Source organism: Oncorhynchus clarkii, chromosome 8 (genome assembly GCF_045791955.1).
Source record: "Oncorhynchus clarkii lewisi isolate Uvic-CL-2024 chromosome 8, UVic_Ocla_1.0, whole genome shotgun sequence".
Taxonomy (NCBI): Eukaryota; Metazoa; Chordata; class Actinopteri; order Salmoniformes; family Salmonidae; genus Oncorhynchus; species Oncorhynchus clarkii.
Window position 1 is genome coordinate 20,875,291 of NC_092154.1, and position 16,484 is coordinate 20,891,774.

The 16,484-nt window shown below is 43.4% G+C and overlaps 1 protein-coding gene across 19 annotated transcripts in view; it reads right to left on the bottom strand.

Moving 5' to 3' along the window:
* The window catches only part of LOC139415091 (protein 4.1-like), a 106,275-nt gene that overhangs the window by 49,229 nt on the left and 40,562 nt on the right, over positions 1–16,484 (bottom strand). For 11 of the 19 annotated variants that reach the window (XR_011634936.1, XR_011634935.1, XR_011634933.1 and 8 more), the window contains exons 2-3: positions 7,198–7,766; positions 6,155–6,385 (exon numbers count right to left, since the gene is read on the bottom strand). Coding sequence is in view for 12 of the 19 variants with exons in the window: in XM_071162893.1 (XP_071018994.1) it covers positions 6,155–6,385; positions 7,198–7,752 (786 nt within the window). In the remaining 7 variants the exon portion in view is untranslated. Of the gene's footprint in view, positions 1–6,154; positions 6,386–7,197; positions 7,767–16,103; positions 16,297–16,484 lie in introns of those variants that run through there. The other 8 variants (XR_011634931.1, XM_071162901.1, XM_071162890.1 and 5 more) reach the window with 4 other exon arrangements.

Here is a 16,484-nt window from a genome sequence, read left to right on the forward strand (position 1 = left end):
TAGTCGGCTGGCCCTCGCTACATATTCGTCGCCAGTCCCATTGGCTCCAGGTCATCTAGAAGTCTACGCTAGGTAAAGCTCTGCCTTCTCAGCTCACTGGTCAAGATAACAACACCCACCCCACCGCATGCGCTCCAGCAGGTATATCTCATCAGTCATCCCCAAATCCAACACCTTTGGCTGCCTTTCCTTCCAGTTCTCTGCTGCCAGTGACTGGAACGAATTGCAAAAATCGCTGAAGCTGGAGACTTATATTTCCCTTGCTAACTTTAAACATCAGCTATCGGAGCAGCTAACCGATCGCTGCAGCTGTATATAGTCCATCTGTAAATAGCCAGCCCAATCTACCTACCTCATCCCCATAGTTTTTATTTACTGTTCTGCTCTTTTGCACACCAGTATCTCTACTTGCACATCATCGTCTGCTCATTTATCACTCCAGTGTTACTCTGCTAAATTGTAATTACTTTGCTACTATGGCCTATTTATTGCCTACCTCCTCACCCCATCTGCACACACTGTATATAGACTTTCTATTGTATTGACTGTACGCTTGTTTATTCCATGTGTAACTGTTGTTGTTTGTGTCACGCTGCTTTGCTTTATCTTGGCCAGGTCACAGTTGTAAATGAGAACTTGTTCTCAACTAGCTTACCTAGTTAAATAAAAGGTGAAATAATACAAATAAAATATGTGTTTGAGCCAATCAGTTGTATTGTGACATGGTAGGGGTGGTATACAGAAGGAAGCCCTATTTGGTAAAAGACCAAGTACACATTATGGCAAGAACAGCTCAAATAAGCAAAGAGAAATGACAGTTCATCATTACTTTAAAGACAAGGTCAGCCAATGCATTAAACTCCAAGAACTTCAAGTGCAGTTCCAAAAACCATCAAGTGCTATGATGAAAATTGCTCTCAGACCGCCACAGGAAAGGAAGACCCAGAGTTGCCTCTGCTACAGAGGATAAGTCCATTAGATACCATCCGCAGAAATCGGCAATTAACTGCACCTCAGATTGTAGCCCAAATAAATGCTAGAGTTCAAGTAACACACATCAAAATCAACTGTTCAGAGGCAGTCTCCTCTGAACAGTTGATTTTGATGTGTGTTACTTGGGCTGTGAATTAGGCCTTCATGGTCAAATTGCTGTAAAGAAAACACTACTAAAAGGACACCAATAATAAGAAGAGACTTGCTTGGGCCAAGAAACACAAGAAATTGATATTAGACTGGTTGAAATCTGTCCTTTGGTCTGATAATTCCAAACGAGATTTTTGGTTCCAACCGCCGTGTCTTTGTGAGACGCAGAGTAGGTGAATGGATGATTTCCACATGTGTGGTTCCCACCATAAAGCATAGAGGTGGTGTGATGGTGCTTTGCTGGTGACAAGGATTTATTTAGAATTCAAGGCACACTTAACCAGCATTGCTACCACAGCATTCTGCTGCAATAAACCAAGAAGGAGAGTGATGAGTCCTGCATCAGAAGACCTGGCCTCCACAATCACCTGACCTCAACCCAAATGAGATGGTTTGGGATATGTTGGACTGCAGAGTGAAAGAAAAGCAGCCAACAAGTGCTCAGCATATGTGCCAAGAGTGTGCAAAGCTGTCATCAAGGCAAAGGGTGGCTACTTTGAAGAATCTAAAATATATTTAGATTTGTATAACATTTTTTTTGGTTACTGCATGATACCATGTGTTATTTAATAGTTTTGATGTATTCACTATTATTCCACAATGTAGAAAATTGTACAAATAAAGAAAAATTGTTGAATGAGTAAGTGTCTCCAAACTTTCGACTGGTAGTGTATAGAAAATAAAACAGAAATGACACATTTACATTAGTATTTTGACCCTTTAATCAGTACTTTGATGAAGCACCTTTGGCAGCATTGAGTGTTCTTGGGTATGACGCTACACGCTTGACACACCTGTATTTGGGAGTTTCTCACATTTCGGGTTGGATGGGGAACATTGCTGCACAGCTAGTTTTAAGTTTCTCCAGAGATGTTCAACTCGATCGAACATCTGGCCTCTGGCTGGGTCACTCAAGGACATTGAGACTTGTCCCGAAGCCACTCCTGCGTTGAATTGGCTTTGTGCAACAGGTCGTTGTCCTGTTGGAAGGTGAACCTTCACCCGTCTGTGGTCCTGAGCGAGTTTTTATCAAGGACCTCTGTACTTCGCTCCATTCATCGTTCCCTCGACCCTGACTAGTCTACCAGTCCCTGCTGCTGAAAAACACCCCCACAGCCTGATGCTGCCACCACCATGCTTTAGGGATGGTGCCAGGTTTCCTTCAGATGTGATGCTTGGCATTCAGGCTAAAGAGTCAAATATTGGTTTCATCAGACCAGAGAATCGTGTTTCTCATGGTCTGAGAGTCTTTTGGCAAACTCCAAGCGGGCTGTCATGTGCCTTTTACTGAGGAGTGGCTTCTGTCTGGCCACTACCATAAAGGCCTGATTGGTAGAGTGCTACAGAGATGGTTGTCCTTCTAGAAAGTTCTCCCATCTCCACAGAGGAACTCTGGTCACTCTGACAGAGCTCCATCGTGTTCTTGGTCACCTCCCTGACGAAGGCCCTTCTCCCCAGACTGCTCAGTTTGGCCGGGTGGCGAGCTCTAAGGAGAGTCTAGGTGGTTCCAAACTTCTTCCATTTAAGAATGATGGAGGCCACTGTGTTCTTGGGGACCTTCAACGCCCCAGAAGTCTGTTGGTACCTTTCCCCAGATCTGTGCCTCGACACAATCCCGTCTCAGAGCTCTACGGACAATACCTTTGACCTTAAGGCTTGGTTTTTGCTCTGACATGTACCGTCAACTGTGGGACCTTATATAGACAGATGTGTGCCTTTCCAAATCCTGTCCAATTAATTGAATTTACCACAGGTGGATTCCAATTAAGTTATAGAAACCTCAAGGATGATCAATGGAAACAGGATGCATCTGAGCTCAATTTCAAGCCTCATAGCAAAGGGTCTGAATACTTATGTAAATAAGGTATGTTTATTTTTAATACATTTGCAAACAATTCTACAAAGCTGTTTTTGCTTTGTCATTATGGGGTATTGTGTGTAGATTGCTGAGGATTTTTATTTAATCAATTCTCGAATAAGGCTGTAAAGTAACAAAATGTGTAAAAAGTCAAGGGGTTTGTTTTGTTTGTTTGTTTGTGTTTGTTTGTTTGTTTGTTTGTTTGTGTGTTTGTTTGTTGTGAAATGCCAGTTTGGTGAGAATCATCCAGTCACCACCTGTCCTGTGTTTACAGGTTGATGTCCTGTTGAGATCATCTGCAGAAGCAGCAGCACATAGCAGAGAAGCTATAAATAGTCCCAGGGTCGACCGGTAGCATGGGAGGAAATAACAATGGGCCTGACATGAAAACCTGGCAATCTATTCAACAGGATTATACGTTACGCTCTCCTCTTCCTGCACTAAACAACATTACGTTAATGAGGCTCATAGAATAAGGAGAGGCTACAGTCAGTGCTGTGGACAGCTCCAATACATCCAGGGGATGGGTGCACTGTACTGTTTTCTCCTGGGACAATACTAAGTAAACATGACAATGGTTCTGAATCTTAGCGCAGAGATACAACTCAGCCAGGGGTGTCAACCTCATTCCATGGAGGGCCTAGTGTCTGCTGGTTTTAGGTTTTTCCCTTTCAATTAAGACCTAGACCAGTGGTTTTATATTTTATTTCACAGTTCCTCTGTAGTTCCCAAATGGTGGGGCGCGCCCCGAGAAACTCAGTCCGGCTTTCAACTTACTCTTGAAAGGTGTAATTGGGTAGTGCATCATCTGTTTTCCTCGTCATGTTAGTCATTGTATACCTTAGAGCTATTTAGAACTTGTCAAACGTCCAAAATCAACTAGCCCATGTCAGCTAACATTTTTTAGCCCATAGATTGTTTTAACGTTCCGAGTCACTCAAATTTCACGAGACATGGCAAAATATATATAATTGCAAGAAAATGTACTTTAAATCTGCTAAATGTTCTGTACCCCTTGAATTGTTTTTTCAGAAAATAAGCTTTAAAACGTGCAAAATTGTCTCTCCAACAATAAGGGTGTGAACAGTTTGTGTGATGAACAGTGCTTGTGCACATAGAAATAGATTTGGGGGGGGGGGCAGGATGTTCTCCAATGCTGGAAGGGGAGCCTGAGTGAAAACGTTTGGGAATGCCTGACTTAAGACAACTAGATGAGAAGAGTTCCTTAATAATCAGTGGCCTTAATTCATCAATCAAGTACAAGGGAGGAGTGAAAACCCGCAGGCCCTCAGTGGAATGAGTTTGACATGTGAACTAGGCTATTAATCTGTCAGAACACAGGATTAAAAGGTAGGCTATTTTTTTCCTCTGAAGGATAGAAAAAAGGCAATTACCACAAGCTTCAAAATAACCTTGGAACTCCTCACAATATACACTATAGTAAACACTTGAAACATCTGGTCTGACTTCTATCACCAATGTTCAACGATATGTGACTCATTTCAGGAAACTAGGCGTATGTCGCACGTCACTACTTCACAGGAGCAGCATTTGAACGTAAGCAGATTTTTTTTAATCAATATGTTTTTGGGGGCAGAAATGCCGTCTGGAACATTTGAACTTTCATGTGCCTTAAACTTGTATTACATCCATAAATACAAATAAAATTGGTAAATTACGATTCTAGTTGGTTTAGCCATGGGAAAAAAAGCAGGAACCTTCCCACTAGCCATGAATGGCTGTGATAATGGCTGGGCATGCCGAGAGATGAGTTTGGATTGGTCTTCCACGTAGCAAGTCTTTTACGTGAGCTGTTCAGTGTGCATTGACAGTCCTTCCTACAATGCTGTTTTTGAAAGATATAACATTAGCCATCGAGAAGTACAAAAGTTTTGGTACTTTTCTCAACATTGATGCCCTGAATTTAGCAGGCGCCATCGACAGATCAGTAGGAAAAAGTGATGGGCTACTTTCTGCACATGCCACAGTCAGTGTGAACCGGAGTGACTTGACACAAAGCTGGGCAAACAAGATGTAGCTACAAACAAAACGGAGTTAAATGGTGACAGTCTGCCGTGATGCGTTGATCCATGTATACAGGTAAGAGTCTAGGTACATTTTCCAGATATAACGTTCTAATTTAGTCAGAATGTTGTTTTATTGCAAGTTAAAGCGTACTGTTCGTTAGCTAGCAAACATTAGCTTGCTGTCTCGCTAACTAACGTTACATGTACGATCGGTGTAGTAATATTATTCGAATCAGAAATCCATTTGCATTGCTAGTTATAACCTAATGTTAGCTAGCTAACATTGAACCTAGTTTGTTAACTTGCGCTACCTGCAGATTCATACTACAGCTATGACAATGTTTGTATTGGTAGTATGAGTTGGGGTTATTCTGGTTCATTGTTTAGTTAGCTAGCTACAAGTCCAAAGAAAAGACAATGGATCATAACAGGACCCATCAAAATAGCAGGTGTGTCTGGGGGTGATTACGGCCATCAATTGTATTTCATGAACATGTGTACTGTCTACTCTAGGAAATAGAGACCCATCCACTTAGCTAGATGAGGGGGTTATAGCATTTCCTTCACATGAGACCCATCAATTCAGCCAAGTGTGTCAGGTAAGCATAATCTGGACACTTTCTGTTTTTGATATTGCAACTATGCAAGCACTATCACTGTACCGTTTACACCTTCTGTATCCTGTGCATGTGAGAAAAAAACACATTTTATTTGATATAGTGTGTTTACACCACATGGCCTCACATGTGAATCCATAGAGATGGATGGGACTAAGAGGGTGTGAACAATGCTGAATGGGTGTAGACAAAGAAGAGATCTCCAGTAGGTACCAAAACATTAAAAGGGCCATTTTCTCAAAAGTGGGGTTGCAAGTTTATCAACTTTCAAAGCAAAATGACTTTCCCATTGTTCCTCAACTGCAGTGTATGATATACCATTTTATAGCTCTGAGTCTCTACTTTCATCCAATGTAAAAAAAAATATATATATATTTTTTTTTTGCAACATAAGACCGAATCAAGGCGGTCGGTCACATATGATCTGAAGTGATCTCGTCCAGGATCTGGACTTTGATATAGAGTGTGTTACTTTTCTTAGAACAATGGGATAGACTTAAGACACTCACCTCCACCTCACAGGGGAACTGGCTTCCATCCAGCATGATCACATGACACATCACCATCTTCACCTTCTTGGTCAGTTTCAGAGGCGACTTGATAAAATAACGCCCTCCCTCGGGCTTCAAGCTCTCTTCCTGGTCTTTCTTCTCCTCTCCTCCTTCCTCTGTTTCTTTTTTCTCCTCCTCCGCTGCACTCTTCTCCTGAGATTTCTCTGATGCTTTCTCCTCCTTAGCAGGCTAGACACAAATCACCAAGAGGAGAATCAGAGACAGAACAACCCTTTAAATCCATGCAGGCCATTTTGTCAACAGTGATTTGTCAAAGAGTAGCCTAGTTCTGCTTAGTGCCATAGATTGTTGGCACGGCTCTGAGAACCAAGAGTGTAACTTTGATCGCAGTACACACTGCTTTTAACCAGCCGAACTCATGTTTTCCATTGGCCTGATCACCGCAGATGATGTCATCGGGTGGATAACATTTTTAACATGGACAAGGGTTTGGCTGGAATATCGACAAGCACAACGAGGAGATGTTTCTCCTGCAGCAAAATAGCTTGCAGGGATCCCAACATAATACAAACGTCTTATTAAATAATATCTATAAAAGACCAATAAGGAGAACATTCAACATCTCTATACTAATAGAGCAGTACCTTCTCTGTGACTGATGAATAATACTGTATCAACATACATTGTTTTTTTAAACTCATAACTCCTAACCTCAGGGTTGCAAAGGATGAACATTGGCAGAGAGCTCTAGTGGATTGAAATAAGTGGCACCCATTCCTCAGGGTCCCTGCTTGGCTTGCTGTGGTTGAATCAAGTTGGGTGACTGCAAGGTCAACAATGACACACTACTGTCAGCAAGCCAGCAGAGAAGCAGACCATCTCAATAAGTAAAGCTACAGTAAACATAGTAATCTGGGTTCTCACCTGCCAGGAATCCATCTAAATCTGAGAATAGTTTAATTGAAAAACCAATGCAAAGATAATGGAGAAACAGTAAGGGGTGTGTAGAGAATTTATATGGCGAATATCGGCTAGCATACCTGAGTTTCTGCACTGCCAGTGGAATGATTCTCCGCTTGCTCCTCTGAATTCACTTCCTCTTTCTGTTCTGGCTCCGCCTCGCCGTTCACTTGCTCTTCTTCAACCTGTGGCTCAGCTGCTGTGGTCGATGATGTCTGCTCTGCTTCGGCCTGCTCCGCCTTTTCACCCTCCCCCTTCAACAGAACCACACCTCCCTCTTCCTTGGGTGTCACCTGGCTCTCTTTGGGTCCCACCGTGCTCTGAGACTTTTGCCTCTTAAGCCATGGAGGGAGGAACCTGGAGATGCCTTTCTTCTCTGAAGCTGGTGGTGAGGCTGGGGGCTCCTCTCCCTCCGGTCCTGTGGCGTTGTCGGCAGGCTGGGCCTCCTCCTGGTTCTCCTTTGCCTCTGCTGAGTCTGTGGCCAGAGCGGGGCTTTCGTTGGACTGCTCGGCAGCCTCAACGACCTTGACCTCGTCTGTCTGGTTGGTGGCTGGTCGTTCAGGTTCTGCAGGCTGCTCCTCCGCCTTCTCCGGCTCTTTTTTCACCTCTGTTTCAGATCCCACCTCTGTCGTCATGGTCCCAAGTCACACTACACAGACAGAGAGACACAGAGAGAGACAGAGACACAGAGAGAGACAGAGACACAGAGAGACACAGAGAGACACAGAGAGACACAGAGAGACACAGAGAGACACAGAGAGACACAGAGAGACACAGAGAGAGACAGAGAGACAGAGAGACACAGAGACACAGAGACAGAGAGACACAGAGACACAGAGAGACAGAGAGACAGAGAGACAGAGAGACAGAGAGACAGAGAGACAGAGAGACAGAGAGACAGAGAGACAGAGAGACAGAGAGACAGAGAGACAGAGACACAGAGAGACAGAGACACAGAGACACAGAGACACAGAGACACAGAGAGAGAGAGAGAGAGAGAGAGAGAGAGAGAGAATACAGTTAAACCAGAAGAAGATAACACAGCTAGTGATGTGAGTACATATGATAGTCTATTAGCAAACAGATGTCATGTTGCAGGTAGGTCAAAGTGTAAATCAATTATATTAGTTATTTTATCATGTAACAACTGAAAAAACAGATGACGCAAAATAATAATCAGCTGTATGTTTGTCAGCCGTGATTCCTTTTGACAGATTTGGCTGACAAATATTGGAGCTCACTAAAATGGCATGTGCAGTGGCCATCGATGGCTGGTTGCTAAGGAGCTAACTGTTAACTGCATCCCCAACCAGAGAGGTGCAGTAGCCACAGGCAGAACCAGGCTTCAACCCAAATATCAGTGACAAGGACACGGCTCTGCACAGCGCACTTACTCAACATGACAACAGGACTCAAAAGTTAAGAGATTCAGGTTTGCCACTATCACTGTACCGTTTACACCTTCTGTATCCTGTGCATGTGAGAGAAAACATTTTATTTGATATAGTGTTTACACCACACTGCCTCACATGTGAATCCATAGAGATGGATAGGACTAAGTCTTAAGAGGGTGTGAACGATGCTGAATGGGTGTAGACAAAGAAGAGCTCTCCAGTAGGTACCAAAACATTAAAGGGCCATTTTCTCAAAAGTGGGTTTGTAAGTTTATCAACTTTCAAAGCAAAATTACTTTCCCATTGTTCCTCAACTGCAGTGTATGATATACCATTTTCTAGCTCTGACTCTCTACTTTCATCCAATGTAAAAAAAAAAAAAAAAAAAAAATGTATCCTCTCCATTTCACAGAAAAGGGCACAGCTCAAAATAAATCACGGAATGATAGAGCTGAGAATCTGGATAATGGTTTTAGGAGAATATTGGAGAATGTGAATCCGACAGATTGTTTTGGAAGCATCATGTTCCAGAGAGAAGGACGTACAGGTGAAGTCGGAAGTTTACATACACTTAGGATGGAGTCTTGCCCTTTTCCGCATTGCGTCAAACAACATTGACGAATACGCTGATTCGGTGAGCGAGTTTATTATCAAGTGCATCAGCGATGTCGTACCCACAGCAACTATTAAAACATTCCCAAACCAGAAACCGTGGATTGATGGCAGCATTTGTGCAAAACTGAAAGTGCAAACCACTGCTTTTAACCAGGGCAAGGTGACCGGAAAAATGACCGAATACAAACAGTGTAGCTAATCCCTCCGCAAGGCAATCAAACAAGCTAAGCGTCAGTATAGAGACAAAGTAGAGTTGCAATTCAACAGCTCAGACACAGGAGGGATGTGGCAGGGTAACCGTCAATCACAGATTACAAAAAGAAAACCAGCCCCGTTACGGACCAGGATGCCTTGCTCGCAGACAGACTTAACAACTTCTTTGCTCGCTTTGAGGACAATACAGTGCCACTAACACGGCCCGCTTCTAAAACCGGCCCGCATCCCTAGCTGCGTCCTCAGAGCATGCGCAGACCAGCTGGCTGGTGTGTTTACGGAAATATTCAATCAATCCTTATCCCAGTCTGCTGTTCCCACATGCTTCAAGAGGGCCACCATTGTTCCTGTTCCTAAGAAAGCTAAGGTAACTGAGCTAAACGACTACCGCCCCGTAGCACTCACTTCCGTCATCATGAAGTGCATTGAGAGACTAGTCAAGGACCACATCACCTCCACCCTACCTGACACTCTAGACCCGCTCCAATTTGCTACCCACCCCAATAGGTCCACAGACAACGCAATCGCAACCACACTGCCCTAACCCATCTGGACAAGAGGAATACCTATGTGAGAATGCTGTTCATCGACTGCAGCTCATCATTTAACACCATAGTACCCTCCAAACTCGCCATCAAGCTCGAGAACCTGGGACTCGACCCTGCCCTCAACAACTGGGTACTGGACTTCCTGACGTGCCACCCCCAGATGGAGATGGGGAGGTAGCAACTCCACCCCGCTGATCCTCAACACTGGGGCCCCACAAGGGTGCAGTTCTGAGCCCTCTCCTGTACTCCCTGTACACACACGCCTGCGTGGCCATGCACGCCTCCAACTCAATCATCAAGTTTGCGGACGACACTACAGTTGGTAGGCTTGATTACCAACAACGACGAGACGGTATACAGGGAGGTGGTGAGGGCCCTTGGAGTGTGGTGTCAGGACAATAACCTCACACAACAAAACAAAGGAGATGATCGTGGACTTCAGGAAACATCGGCGGGACGGTAGAGGAGAGGGTAGTAAGTTAAATTCCTCGGCGTACACATCCTGGACAAACTGAATTGGTCCACCCACACAGACAGCGTGGTTTAGGCGCAGTAGCGCCTCTTCAACCTCAGGAGGCTGAAGAAATTTGGCTTGTCACCAAAAGCACAAACCTCTACAGATGCACAATCGAGAGCATCCTGTCAGGCTGTACCACCGCCTGGTTCGGCAACTGCGCCTCCCACAACCGTAAGGCTCTCCAGAAGGTAGTGGGATCTGCACAACGCATCACCGGGGGCAAACTACCTGCCCTCCAGGACACTACAGCACCCAATGTCACAGGAAGGCCATAAAGATCAACAAGGACAACAACCACCCGAGCCACTGCCTGTTCACCCCGCTATCATCCAGAAGGCGAGGTCAGTACAGGTGCATCAAAGCCAAGGCTCAAGGCCATCACTAACATTGAGTGGCTGCTGCCAACATACTGACTCAACTCCAGCCACTTTAATAAATGTAAAAAATTTACACCAAGGCACTTTAAACAATGCCTCATACATTTTTACATATGAGTAATGTAGGTTATACTGTACTCGATACCATCTACTGCATCATGCCTATGCCGTTCTGTATATTACTCATTCATATAATTTTTATGTACATATTCTTTCATTCCTTATACAAACAAGTGTAAAGGTAGTTGTTGTGAAATTGTTAGGTTAGATTACTTGTTGGTTATTACTGCATTGTCGGAACTAGAAGCACAAGCATTTCGCTACCCTCGCATTATCTGCATGTGACAAATAATATTTGATTTGATTCATAAAAACTAGTTTTTCAACCACTACACAAATTTATTGTTAACAAACTATAGTTTGGCAAGGCGATAAGGACATCTACTTTGTGCATGACAAGTCATTCTTCCAACAGTTGTTTACAGACCGATTATTTCACTGTATGACAATTCCAGTCTGTCGGAAGTTTACATTCACTAAATTCCCTGTGCCTTTAAACAGCTTGGAAAATTCCAGAAAACTATGTCATGGCTTTAGAAGCTTCTGATAGGCTAATTGACATGATTTGAGTCCATTGGAGGTGCACTTTTTTTTGTAGGCCTCCACAAGTCTGGTTCATCCTTGGGAGCAATTTCCAAACGCCTGAAGGTACCACGTTCATCTGTATAAACAATAGCACGCAAGTATAAACACCATGGGACCACGCAGCCTTCATACCGCTCAGGAAGGAGACGCGTTCTGTCTCCTAGATATGAACGTACTTTGGTGCGAAAAGTGTAAATCAATCCCAGAACAGCAGCAAAGGACCTTGTGAAGATGCTGGAAGAAACAGGTACAAAAGTATCTATATCCACAGTAAAACGAGTCCTAAATCAACATAACCTGAAAGGCCGCTCAGCAAGGAAAAAGCCACTGCTCCAAAACCGCCATAAAAAAAGCCAGACTACGGTTTGCAACTGCAAATGGGGACAAAGATCGTACTTTTGAGAAATGTCCTCTGGTCTGATGAAACAAAAATAGACCTGTTTGGCCATAATGGCCATCGTTATGTTTGGAGGAAAAAGGGGGAGGCTTGCAAGCTGAAGAACACCATCTCAACCGTGAAGCACAGGGGTGGCAGCATCATGTTGTGGGGGTGCTTTGCTGCAGGAGGGACTAGTGCACTTCACAAAATAGCATGAGCATGAGGACAGAAAATGATGTGGATATATTGAAGCAACATCTCAAGACATCAGTTAAAACTTGGTCGCAAATGGGTCTTCCAAATGGACAATGTCCCCAAGCATACTTCCAAAGTTGTGGCAAAATGGCTTAAGGACAACAAAGTCAACAAGGTATTGGAGTAGCCATCACAAAGCCATGACCTCAATCCTATAGAAAATTAGTGGGCAGAGCTGAAAAAGCATATGCGAGCAAGGAGGCCTACATACCTGACTCAGTTACACCAGCTCTGTCAGGAGGAATGGGCCAAAATTCACCCAACTTATTGTGGGAAGCTTGTGGAAGGCTACCCGAAACGTTAGACCCAACTATTTAAAGTCAATGCTACCAAATACTAATTGAGTGTATGTAAACTTCTGACCCACTGGGAATGTGCTGAAAGAAATAAAAGCTGAAATAAATCAATCACTATTATTCTGATATTTCACATTCTTAAAATAAGTGGTGATCCTAACTGACCTATTACAGGGAATTTTTACTAGGATTAAATGTCTGGAATTGTGAAAAACTGAGTTTAAATGTATTTGGCCAAGGTGTATGTAAACTTCCGACTGCAACTGTACCCTCTGAAATTAAAATGGACAAAGTGCTGCAGGTTTGATCAATGACTCAGCCAGTCTCCATAGAGACAAATTAACCTAAATTATCTACCCTGACTAAATCAGTTTATTTCCTTTCTCCTGATTACAAATGTGATTGTATTGAAAATATTAACCTTAGCTAGCTACCTCTACAATCAAGTCAGAATTGATAATTAATGTACCTGGCATTCCATGGTTCACTTCAGTTACTTTTGTCATAATCAATGAGAGGAGCACACACTAGGCAACACACAGGGGGATTTATAAATAGAAAATGGTCCCTCGCACATGACTGGCCACTGGGTTGAGGGAGAGAAGCCATTTTATGGTCATTTTTGGGTTCTGCAAATTTTACAGCAGGTCATGTGACATGTTGACACAGGAATTAAGGCAGGCAGCAACTGAGAAGACTCAGGGGAACGGTTGAAAATGTAACCAAGGAAAGGACATTCTAGTATTATTCTAACAATAATTAAAAGGGGCGAGGGACACATTGGTAGCTAAATGTAACGGAAAGAACTGGCTAGGACACATTTCGGGCTTCTTCAGATCAGATTAGTCTTAATCAAGTTAAAACTGAAGTAAAAGACCTCTGCAACAAATCAAATGACAGAGCCCAAAAAAGTAAACTGTAGATGACATGCATTAACCGTGAGCAACTTAATGAATGGCATCGTAATGGACACTGTTTCCTCACTGATGTGTGGGCTACATTTAGGACACACATACAGAAACAAATGAAGACATGCTGTGTAGGCCTAGACTACACATCAAATTGGTTCAGATTTGACCTATAAATCAATCTATTTGAAGAAATAGGATACATCTAGGCCTAATCTAATCAAGAAAATACTATTTTGAATTTAAACATCAATTCACTGTGAATAATACACCTTGAATGTAGGGCAGGCTCAGTCTGGTATATGAAATCACAACAGAGATGACCTGAAATAGAATATTATGTTTAAAACTATAGCCTGCAGGTTCAAAACTCAACCTTGCCACAGGGGAGCGACTAGCGCGGCCATTCAGTGGCATTATGGTCTGGCCACCCCAGCAGAGTGCAGGCTAAATCAACTAATCTGCAAACACTTGCACATCATGGGAGTTTGTGAAACACAGCCTGTCAGAACCAAATCAAGGTCCTTGTCAGCAAAGAACTAAATGGCATCTTTATAGAGAGATGTGACTGACATGCTCCAGTCGCATGCCATCAGATCTTTTCTTTAATAAACTCATACCATCGCAGACATAATCCAGTAGACAGACACAATAGACCAGAGGTCAGATAACACATTCTGGTCCTGGAGGTGGGTTATGGTTAGCCAAAATGTTTTTGCTTGTAAAAACATACGTCTCGGTTTACGTCGTCTATATAATCGTCAGTTACCTTAGGAAAACTGTGGGTGACAGTCAGATGTATTTTAAGTGTGCGTGCGTGCGTTTGCTGTACACATCAAACTCAAGTGTAGGCTACATGGAGGTGATGAGGGACTTGGCTTATCTCCAGTCGTATCAAACCCGTCACCACAACAGCCTATCGCTTCATTACACTAATTAGACACTTTTGGACAATTAAGTGTACACCGACAACGTGTATACGATAAGGAAATGATTTTCTCTCGTTACAGACACTCACTGTGTGACAGTCTGGCTAGGTTTCCATCCAATTGAGTATATTAAAAAAAAATCTGCGTAAAGATATTTCTCATGAATGGTGTTTCTCCATCAAATGGACTTGTAGATAAAAATCAATGTGCAATGACAAAGTGCACATGAAATGACTTTTATTAAGCTTTCATGTACCAAATAAAAGTGCAATGTGTTTCCATTGAATTTAACTCTACCGCGTTAAATGGCAAATGTGCCTACTCTGATCTTGGCACCTGCGCTCTAGCCAACAACTCGCAGATACAGTGTGGGTAGTCTTGTCTACATGAGATTATGGATAAGAGTGAGCATATATTTGTATTTGTCAAGGGTAGTCAAGCGTCGATCATCATGTCACCAGAATAAGACCATCAATATTTACTGGAAAGGAGCATCAAGCTTACTCACCGTGCACTTTCACCACCCAGTGAAGTTCAGCACTTGTTTCATTTGTAGCCTAATAAAACTGCAGTTTCCCCGAGTCGTAGTGGGAGGACCACACACCATATCATTGTGTGATTCCAAGTTTACTTCGGTATGATGGTTCTTATAATCAATATTTGCTCATAAACTGTTTCCACCTCAATTTCTCACATACTTCATTTTACCGACACAAAAGATCCCACATGCCGGATAAACAAATTGCTGGCATTTACACAACTGTGCCGAAAACATCCTGTTTCCATCACAGCTGTCATGATTTAAATATTTTGATGATTTTACTTGCATAAAAACTGTGGATGGAAACGTGGCTTGTGATAAACAATCTCTGGTCATTCCCAATTGACTGCAGTGTGTTTGTCGTTATTGTACTGTTCGATATGAAAATCATTATAGTCCAGGTAGTGCAGAGAGCGGTCTACTCTGATTGTTTTGCTTAGTGTCTGCGCCCTACGGGGCATACCGTACCAGGAATGCTGCAGCTTCGAAAGGATACCGTACCGGGAATACCGTACCAGGAATGCTGTAGCTTCGAAAGGATACCGTACCGGGAATACCGTACCGGGAATGCTGCAGCTTCAAAAGGATACCGTACCGGGAATACCGTACCAGGAATGCTGCAGCTTCGAAAGGATCTGCGACAAGCAGGCTTTCATTTCCCCCTTATCCCACAACTCTACCCTCCAACCCACGACTCCACCCCAGCCTCCAATAAAAACGACACACATCCCCCAACAGTGGCAGAAGAATACTATGAAAAAACTGCCATGGCTTCCATTCTGTTTCATCTTTAGACACAGGTTAGCCATTTTATTGTAGCACGGTGTTGTTTGCGTATCAAGCGATTGAAAGAAACGCCCTCGTATCTCCTCGCTTTGTGACAATACCACATGGGGAATTTTATAATCACCAACAGAGCACACATGCATAAGGAATACTCAAGTCTTAACCACACACAAGGGCCTGACAATGATGTGCTTGGGAAAACAAGGATGTCACTGCAACAACAACCAAGACAACGCCCCTCACTGATTAGTCCAATCAAAACTCATTAAACGCGGGTACATTGCCTAGCTGAAGTCAAATTGCCAGGAAATTATTTTCAAATTCCAAAGCAAAACATTTGGTTTATCCCCATATCTAATCAACATTATGAATCACAAGTTCCTGGAATGGCTGCGTCCTGAGCACTCGGTGTCCCGCTAAACTCAAATCAGATTTTGATTTTGACATTCTATCAAAGTGAACGGAAGATGAACTGCATTGACTATTAGCCAGCCGCGTCAGCCTCAGAGCAGTATCCTCAGTACAGTAAGCCAGTGCACAGCTGTGGTGCAGGGCTGGGTGTGAGCACCAAGTAGCGCCTTACCGTGATCTCTCCCCTCTGATGTCCGACTCAGACTTTCCTTTCCTGTCACCTTCCTGTGCTCTATTCCAACTGATCAGCTTCCTGCTCTACACGCTGCGGTCATTACCGCACTCAGCACCAAACTCAGGGGGACAGAGAGCCAGAGAGAAGAATGAGGCTGAGAGAGAGTGAGCCAAATGTGACAGAGAGAAATAATGGGTATGGAGGAGGGAGAGAGTGAAAGAAGGAGGCAGACCCCACCCCCGCAGTGTATGTGCCAAGAGAGGGGTTGTTGGTGGACACTAGCATTCAGGGATCTCTCTCCTCGTCAGTAGTGTCCACTCTAGTCTCCTCAGGGGACACTCCAATCAAAAGCTAGTTTAATAACAGTCTCAAACCAGC